Source organism: Squalius cephalus, assembly GCF_949319135.1.
Source record: "Squalius cephalus genome assembly, chromosome: 18".
Lineage (NCBI taxonomy): Eukaryota > Metazoa > Chordata > Actinopteri > Cypriniformes > Leuciscidae > Squalius > Squalius cephalus.
This window is the reverse complement of record NC_137139.1, coordinates 36,097,603-36,107,602: the sequence shown is the minus strand read 5'-3', so window position 1 is coordinate 36,107,602 and position 10,000 is coordinate 36,097,603. Positions and strand designations below refer to the sequence as shown.

At 37.0% G+C, this 10,000-nt stretch overlaps 1 protein-coding gene across 2 annotated transcripts in view; it reads left to right on the top strand.

Annotated features, from left to right (window-relative positions):
• The first annotated feature begins 1,364 nt into the window (after positions 1-1,364).
• Positions 1,365-10,000, top strand: part of LOC307145281 (FH2 domain-containing protein 1) — an 18,755-nt gene continuing 10,119 nt past the window's right edge. The window contains exons 1-4 of one of the 2 annotated variants that reach the window (XM_079848284.1): positions 1,365-1,510; positions 2,583-3,103; positions 5,664-5,725; positions 5,807-5,909. In XM_079848284.1, the coding sequence (XP_079704410.1) occupies positions 2,699-3,103; positions 5,664-5,725; positions 5,807-5,909 (570 nt within the window). In that variant the 5' untranslated portion in view covers positions 1,365-1,510; positions 2,583-2,698. Of the gene's footprint in view, positions 1,511-2,305; positions 2,366-2,582; positions 3,104-5,663; positions 5,726-5,806; positions 5,910-10,000 lie in introns of those variants that run through there. The other variant, XM_079848285.1, reaches the window with a different exon arrangement.

Below are 10,000 nucleotides of genomic sequence, written 5' to 3'. Positions count from 1 at the left end.
GAGATTGAGCCAATCAGTGGTAGGGGGCGTGTCCACTCATGATGGGGGAAGAGAAAGAGTGAGCCAATCAGTGGTAGGGGGCGTGCCCACTCATGATGGGGGAAGAGAGAGAGTGAGCCAATCAGCGGTAGGGGGCGTGTCCACTCATGATGGGGGAAGAGAGAGAGTGAGCCAATCAATGGTAGGGGGCGTGTCCACTCATGATGGGAGAGGAGATGGGGTGAGGCAATCAGTGATAGGGGGCGTGTCCACTCATGATGGGGAAGGAGAGAGGGTGAGATAATCAGAGGTAGGGGGCGTGTCCACTCATGATGGGGGAGGAGAGAGGATGAGCCAATCAGCGGTAGGGGGCGTGTCCACTGCTCTATATGTGAGTAACATTGGTTTCACAACGTTTCACAGAACCAATGCTGTTGTTATGATGTTAGCTCTAGTAACAGGACAGTTTTGAGTGTCATTGTTTGTCTGGAGCTGCTGGCGACTAACAAACTCTTGCTTGTATCTATACTCTACTGTGTGTTCAGTTTTTGTTCTTCCTTGTCATTCTTTCGCCATCTTTGCTTGATTTTTCCTGAAGCATCGCTTCATCAATGTAAATAGACATTCACTCTTGCATTTGGGGGCGGAGCAACGACAGGAGGAGCGTTTTGTTTGAGGTGATTTAAAATGTCCACATTTTTTCAAATAATGTTTCAAAAATAAGTTGTAAAATGTGTTAATAATTAAAAACATTTTATCTTTTTTTTTTTTAACTTAATTTCTAAAAAAACTTTTTTATTTATAATTAATTTTTTTTTATTTTTTTTTTTGCACACTAGGGTGACTAGGAACATGAAATTGTCTAGCTATGACTTCCTGTTTCACAGAAGTATAAATATGAGGAAACACAAAGGCCAACACCTACATCACAACATGTTGTTTGGGAGGGTTTCAAGAAAAAAAAAATCCAATTTACAAAATATATTTATTTTCACAGGCTTCTTTGTTCATATTTACCAAGGGTGGCAATAATTCTGACCAGAACTACAAATTACTATTTGTATTCATTCTTTGGCAAATTTTGTGTGTACAACAATCATGCAAATAATAAAACACATTGAGAATGGCAGGACTGACAGTTTACTGAAGCTGGGTGTGACGAGCAGAACTGTTATCAGTCTCACACACACACACACACACACACACACACACACACACACACACACACACACACACACACACACACACACACACACACGAGACACATCTGCTTTAATATTACAATATTTCCAGGTCTCATAATTGTATGCCATGATTGTTGTCCATTACTCTGCTTTAGATGACTCTGTACTAATATAAATATATGAGTGTATTGTGTTTAACTAAAGTGTGTGTGTGTATGTGTGTGTGTGTGTGTGTGTGTGTGTGTGTGTGCGTGTTCGTTCGTCTGGTGTGCGCATGTGCGAGAGCTCCTGTCAAACTCACCGGACGCAGGGAAAATTCACTCACCTCCATTTTTAATGGAATTAAGGTAATGTAATATAATGAATTATTAAATTATGAAAATATCGGGTGATTTTTATTACAGTTATGATCAGTTAAAGTGCTGTGACTGAAGCAATCTTTAGGAACATTTTCATTAGTAAGCTTATTTCCTTCATCACTGATCAGTTGTTAATATATTATACTACTGTATGTTATGTATCATAGTTTTTATGAGGGACTTGAATTATATTAAATATAAGCGTTATCTTCATGATGCAGCTGTTAAACGAGTTTACTTAAGCTTGTCTGCTTTGTTTTCTCAGTTTAATTCTGAAATATGTCAGAATAACTTTATTTATTTATGTCTGATTCTTTCCACTGAGTGCAGCTTATGGATAAAACATAATGGCATATTTATGAACGTTATTATATTGAGATATAGTGGGTTTTCACTAGTAAATGAAGAAGGAAACATCATATTAATCACCAGTAAGAGTAGATTTAGTGAAACACACTGATGATGGTGAATTATTTGTGATGCTGAAGTCATTTGATGTATGATTCATATACAAATGTTGTATGATTGTTATGCATAATTTCCATACAGACAGGTGAGGTTGTGCCTCTATTCTTCTGGTTGTTCATGTGTAAATATTTGCAGAAGAACTGATATGGATTGATATTTCTTTCCATAATAAACTGCTCACGCTGTGATGTCATCTCATAAAGATCACATGACGTCAGCACATGGACGTATTAGTGACTAAATATCTGAATTAATCTCTCAATATCCTAAAAGGTGTCTGTTAAAAGATGGTTTCATAAATATACTGTATTTCAGGAACTATTGGAAAAGCTGTTTCCAGCACAGAGTGACATGAATGCTCTTTCTCTTGCTTGTGTAAGCGCTCGTACATTATTTAGCAAAAACTGGAAGTGTTCTATAAAACAATGATGAGTTTGTTGTTCATTGGGTCCTCAGTGTGTTTGTATCGTCACTCATGTGTGTTTAATTGTGCACGAACGCCAGAGGATGTCAACATGGAAAATTCTAGTTGAATATTTACAGTTTGATTTGCATCCCGTTCATGTTTTTGGTGTTGATTCTCCTATTACAGAAGCTTCTGATGGCGTTCAAGCATCCATCTCAGGGGGGCGTGGCTTTAAGAAACACTCTGATGATGTCATACAGTCTGCTGTCAATCATCTTCTGACCACACCCACATCTCCTATTATGAGCAGTGTCTTGTTGGCCAATGAGAGCCAGAGTTTTGATGAAGAGGGCGGGGTTAGTGTTTTAAAGACCCCTCCTTGCTTATTACATGGCCACGCCCCCATCAATGCCCCGCCCCCAGCTCCTCCCCTTCCTCCGCCCCTGCCTGTGGGAATCCCTGCGGAGAGGAAGAGGAGGGTGAGAGGTTTCTATTGGAAGCCGATTCCTGAAGATCGTGTCAAACAGCACGACGGGCCGAACCTGTGGACCCTCGGACGGCCCAGCAGGGAGACGCCGTTCCACATCGACATCAGAGCCATCGAGGAGCTGTTCGGACAACACGAACAACACGAGGACACGCCGTCATCCACCAGCGGGAAGAGTATCCGACGAGGAAAAGCTTCTGGGAAAGATCTCAGACAGCAGGTCAGACTCACCTCTGACCTCAGCGGGTCTGATGCGGGGCTATTACTGTCATCACAGAAACTAAAACCAGAGGAAACTTTTTCTTGAAATAAAATCAAATATATATATATATATATATATATATATATATATATATATATATAAAACGTATTTTATTTCAGCTAGTTGCTGAGGTAACATTAGGTAGCAATCTAATTTTCATTTAGTTTAAGTTGAAGTACTAAAATAGATAAACAAGGACATATTTACAAAAAACTAAAACTAAAAAAGACAAAAACACACTTGAACTAAAATGAAAATGAATACGGATAATATGAAATTTTAATTTTATTTATTTAATTTAATTTATTTATAAAGCACAATTAAAACAACGTAATGTTGACCAATGTGCTGTACAATCACACAATAAAATTACACAAATATAATGTACTTTCAGACAAACAATGACTAACAACATCTGTTAAGAGCCTCTTGCCAATTAACTACTGAACCAAACGCTAATTCAAGTAAATGTAATTTCAGGTTTCGTTTAAAATAAGCTAAAGAAGGAGCCAGTCTAAGATGTAGAGGTAGATTATTCCAGCGCGTTGGAGCTGCTACTACATCACCACTCAATTCCAATCTAGTCCTCTGATTGGCTGATCTGAGAGACCTAGAAGGTTTTTGTATATGAATGAGATGCACTAAGTATGGTGGGGCCAAATTATGCAATGCTTTATATACAAAAATCAATTTAAAATCAATTCTGAACTGCACGGGCAACCCATGAAGTGAGGCTAAAATCGGTGTCACAAGCTGCTTTTTACAAGTACCTGTTAAAAGTCTAGCAGACGCATTTTGAACCAATTGAAGACGGTTTAACAGCACTTGGCTAACACACACATATACAGTGAGTTACAATAATATAGTCTAACAGAAATAAAAATCATGGATAATCCTTTCAAAATCACTGGAGGACAAGAACGGTTTAACCTTTGCTACTGATCTAAAATGGATTTGACAAGATTTGACAACTGAATTGATCTGTTTATCAAATTTCAATGAACTATCAAACTGGACACCAAGGTTCTTCCCTACAGATTTACAGAAAGGGTCTAACTCACCCAAGTCAAAAGAGTTTTGAGTGTCAGGGCCCCGAACCAGATTATTTCAGTTTTACTTTCATTCAAATTCAGAAAATTTTGTGACATCCAAGATTTAACTTCTTGTAAACATCTCAATAGTGACTCAAAAGAACTTTTGTCCTGTTTCCGCAAAGGAAAATAGACCTGAGGTGTCATCTGCGTAACAGTGAAAGGACACTCCATGCTTATGAGAAATAGAACCTGAGGGTCGCATATATAATGAAAACAAAAGCGGGCCAAGAATGGATCCTTGTGGAACCCCACTAGACAATGGGACCGTTTCAGAATAACGTTGACCAAAATGAACTTTTTTCAAAAGAGGCTGTACAATAGCATGCTTAAAAAAACTACTGCTGTTTCGGAATGAAGGGTTAAAATTTAAGAATATGTTTAAGATGGGGGGGGGGTACCATTATCTCAGTTGGGGGCAATTGCCTCTATTGTCTTTAGATGATTAGATTTAGTGGTTACCTCTAAGGCTGTGTGTATGTTTAGCACCTTTAAGGACAGCCCACTGAAAGGCCTATAAAGAAACCATTTAAAGTATGTTAGTCAGAATGATTTGGGAAGAACTGCAGCCGCGTCAACGCGAAGTCCTCAATAAAGAATAACTTTGTGTGAACCTGATCCCCAACGTCTCCTGGTTTCTTGCTTCGACGAAGAAAAAGTTTTCAACAGGAACTTCTATTAATTATAAGTCAATATACTAGGACCAATAATATCAAAAGTCTGCTTAACTAATCTAGATGGAATAACATCATGACCACAATTTGTAGGTTTTAACTGCCCAACTTCCTCAGCTAAAGAAATGGGTGAAAACTGATCAAACACAGCAGAGGTGAAACACGTAACCGTGGGATCACATGAACCAGGGACAGCTTATGGCCTAATATCATCAATTGAGGATACATGACAAACACAGCCCGTTCTCATACCAAGGCGTCATAATACTGACGCTGTTGACATTTCGTCTGCATCAAACGCACATGGCACCCTTTATCGTCAATATGAGACGCAGATAGAAATGAGCCAGAAGGCGCCTCCTAGCGGTCTAACCCTAAACCTACCCCAGAACTAAACCTACCCATATCCTGTGCGTGTCATATTGACGCTAAAGGGTGCCATGTGCGTTCGATGTAGACGAAATGTCACAAGGGTCAGTATGTGACGTCCAAGGATGAGAATGCGTTGGACAAACATGTGATGGTGGACTAAACAGGACATGTAGTCGTGGGATTTAGCACTGAATTGATAGTATTGAATAAAATATTAGGAGTACTGTGGTACCTTGAGATGAGATCAGCAAAATATCTTCTCTTAGCTGACTCAACTGCGTTCTGGGAGGTAGATAAAGACTCACGTAGTAGATCACATGACACTTGTAATTTATCCTTCTTCCACCCACGCTCCGCTTTCCTTCATGTGTTTGTCTCTAGATTACCATCCTGGACTCCAAGAGAAGCTTGAATATCTCCATTTTCCTCAAACACTTCAAAAAGTAAGACCCGAGCGTGTGTGTGTGACGGTGTGTGTTTCGTTCCTTCGCTCTCACTCATTCTTCATGGCTCTGTATGTCCAGGTCCAGCGAGTGTCTTCTGGATGATATTCTTCACGGAAACACGGGCGTCTTCAGTGTGGAGTCTCTCCAAGAGCTGCTGAAGCTCCTGCCCGAGGACGACGAGGTAAAGACACCGCTGACTGAGCAGATTATTGTGTTTGATTGGTTGATTGGTTGGTTGGTTGATTGATTGATTGATTGATTGGTTGATTGTTTGATTGTTTGATTGATTGTTTGATTGATTGGTTGGTTGATTGATTGATTGGTTGATTGTTTGATTGTTTGATTGATTGGTTGGTTGATTGATTGATTGGTTGATTGTTTGATTGTTTGATTTTTTTTTTTTTTTTAACTTTTCTTTTTTATTGTTTTATATGTTTTTTGGTAGAACACAAAAGAACAGAACATACAGGTCACTAGGGGTATAACATACAATTATGTTATTCATAAAGTGTTAATGTCAAATCCGGGGTTACTTTCCCAGTAGTCTCAGAGTAGTGAGAGGAGAGAGAAAGAACTTTTCCTTCTCTTCTTCTTTTCTTCTCTCTTCCCTCCCTTTCTTCCTCCCTTCCCCCCTCCTTCCCTTAAAATAATATCCGGAGAATAATTGTAATTGTCCTTTCAAGTCAATAAAAGGTTCAAAGTCCCATCATACAACATACAAATACAGAATGTTTTCATTGGACAAGTATTTTACATACTGAAAAAAAGAAAGAAAAAAAAAGAAAGAAAAGGGTGGAGAGTCTCTCAGATATAGTATTACCAATTAAATGTAAATGAGAAAAGAATAAATAAAATAAAAATAATAATTTGCATTACACTCACAATATCTCTATGCTCAATCCCTATTCCTATACATTAGCCATTTTGACCAGTACTTGTAAAATTTATCCATGTTTAATCGTAAAGAGAAGGTCAGCTGTTCCATATCATATATATGACTTTACAATCTCTATCCACTCATCTTTTTTTGGAGGACTCTCGTGCAGCCATTTCTTAGTTATTGTTTTTTTGCTCGCAACTAATAATACATTAAGTAGGTATTTGTCTTGAGTATTAAGATTAGTTGGTATATTTCCTAAATATATAGTACTGAAACTGTACTCCGTCTCGAATCCCAGTATCAATTTTATTTCTGTGACTATCTCTAACCAAAAAGGTTGAATCATTGGACATTTCCAGAATATGTGAAAGTAATCTGCCATAGAAGTATTACATTGTCTCCAACAGAATGCAGATTCTGGTTTACCATTCTGTAAATATTTTCTTTTGGGAGTAATAAAGAATCTTATGATATTCTTCCATGAGAATTCTCTCCAATGACCTGAACTGGTGGTAGTATACTGTGTTTTGCAAATGTTTAACCACTCTTCATCAGATAAAATAATGTTAGTTTCCTTCTCCCATTTATCTTTCACATATAATGTAGAGTGATTTTTAGAAGATTGTATACTTGAATATATTCTTGATATCAGTTTCTTGTGAGTCCCATTCTTATACGCATCAATAAAAATATTGATCATATTCATTTCAATTTGATCATTATTTTTAATATTTTTATTATAATGGTTCCTAAGCTGTAAATATCTAAAGAAATCTTGTTTTTCTAAAATATAGGTGTCAGTAAGATGTTGGAAGCTCTTTAAACCTGTGTTGGCTGAGATTGTACAATATGATGTAATGCCTTTCATCGTCCATTGTTTAAACCTTGAATCTAACTGTGCAGGTTTAAAATCATTGTCATAGGCCACCCATCTTAACAACCGTGCTTGTTTCTCGAGCTTAAAATTTTTACATTCCTTGAACCAAATATTGAGAGGAACCATCGTCCAATGACTCAGTTCACTAGAGTATTTATTCCTAGTGGCTTTATCCCCCAATAAGGAGGGAAGGGGAATGTCCAGCTGGCTAAATTCTAATTCTTTCCATCTTGCTTCATACTCATTATTACACCAACAAACTAGATATTTCAGCTGTGCCGCTTTGTAGTAATCTTCTAAACAGGGAAGAGACAGTCCTCCTCTCTCCTTTGATAATTGTAATGTTTTAAGTCTGACCCTAGGTTTCTGATTTTTCCATATGAATCTAGAGATCATTCGGTTCCAGTCATTAAACTGTTTTTTCGGAATCTCTACAGGCAGCGATTGGAATAGAAACAGTAATCGTGGTAAAACATTCATTCTTATACTATCAATTCGATTACATAAACCAAGGGGTAAGGGCATCCATCTGTCCAAATCTGTTTTTAGTTCTTTAGTTATGGGTTCATAATTTATAGTGTAAATTTTTGTCATATTCTTTGGTATGATAACTCCTAAGTATTTAATATTAGTTTTCCACTTAAAATTACATTTATTACGTATGTTCTCCTGTGGTGAATAATTAAAAGAGAGGGTTTGAGTTTTGTCTAAATTTAATCTATATCCAGAGTACCAACCAAACTGCTCAAGGCATGACATAAGTTTAGGTAAACTGGAGTCGGGGTCAGAGATCGTCATAAGAATATCATCTGCATATAAACATATTTTATGTTCATTTCCTTTAAATTGGAATCCTGGTATTTCTACATCTTCTCTAATTGCTTGAGCAAGTGGCTCTATGAATAGTGCAAAAAGTGTGGGACTTAAGGGGCATCCCTGGCGACATCCCCGTTCCAGTGTAATTGAATTAGAAATGCTACCATTTATTTTAACCTGTGCTGTCGGTAAATGATATAGTGGTTTAAGACCTCCTATAACCTTTTCATTGAAGCCAAAACGTTGCAGTACCAGGTACAAAAACTCCCATCGTACGGAATCAAAAGCCTTTTCGGCATCGAGGCTAATTACCAGAGATTTAGAGTTACTTTTGCTTATGCTATCAATCAAAAATAATGCCCGTCTCACATTATCTTGTGTCTGCCTATTTTTCACAAATCCTGTTTGGTCGGTATCAATCAACTCAGGAATTATATTTTCTAGTCTTTTTGAAATTATCGAAGCATATAATCTATAATCTATATTCAAAACCGAAATAGGTCTATATGACCCACATTCCGTCTTATCTTTTCCAACTTTTGGTATTACTGATATGATAGCTTGCTTCCAGGATATTGGTGTCTCTCCCCCCTTAAGAACATGGTTAAAACATTTTAACAGCATAGGTTTTAATAATTCCTTAAATTTTTTGTACCACTCTGCTGGATACCCGTCCCCCCCTGGTACTTTATTTGTCTTTAAATTTGATATGGCCTTATCAATTTCAGCTTCTGTAATTTCTTGTGTTACCAGTTTGTTTTGTGTAAGTCCTACTGATGGTAAGTCTAGAGATTCCAAAAAATGTTCAATAATGGAAGGGTCCGCTGCTTCTGGTTGAGAATATAATTTTTTATAGTAGATTTCAAACAACCTTAATATATCTTCTGTTTTATAGCACGTTACATTGGTTTCTGGATTTCTAATTTTGAAAACTGACCTTTCTGTTTGCTGTTTACGGAGTTTCCATGCTAACATTTTTTTAGCTCTGGGTCCATTTTCATAATACTTCTGTTTGATATACTTAAGTTTGATCTCTACTTGTTTATCAAGTATCTTATTTATTTGTTGTTTTTTTACTTTTATTTCTTCTAAGATTTGAGGTTTATTTAATTCAATATGTTTTTGCTCCAGTGTTTTTAGTGAGTTTGATAAATCAGTCAATATCTTCTGTTTTTCTTTTTTTTTCCTTGAAGACCACTTTAACAGCTTTCCTCTTAACACTGCCTTAGCAGCATCCCATATAACACTTGAAGACATTTCCTCATTATTATTAAATTCAGTGTACTCTTTAATTTCTTTTTTAATATACTCTATACATTGGGGATCATTTAAGAGGCTAGTGTTCAATCTCCAGACAGTATTCTTGGGTTGAACATCCAAATGGAGTCTTAAATAAACTCCTGCATGATCTGAAACATCTCTAATTCCTATATCACAACCTATAATTCTATGCCTGTCTGATTGGAGCATGAAAAAATAATCAACCCTTGAATAGACTATATGAGGGTGAGAGAAAAATGTAAACTGTCTCACACTTGGGTTGAGTTCCCTCCATATGTCAATCATGCCAGCTTCCTTAAGCATTTTTTTAATATAAAGAGATTCAGAATTGATCTTTTTTGCTGGATTTGAAGAGTCTAGGGTAGGATTCAGCTGTACATTCCAGTCCCCTCCGCATATAAGTGTGCCTGATACTTCT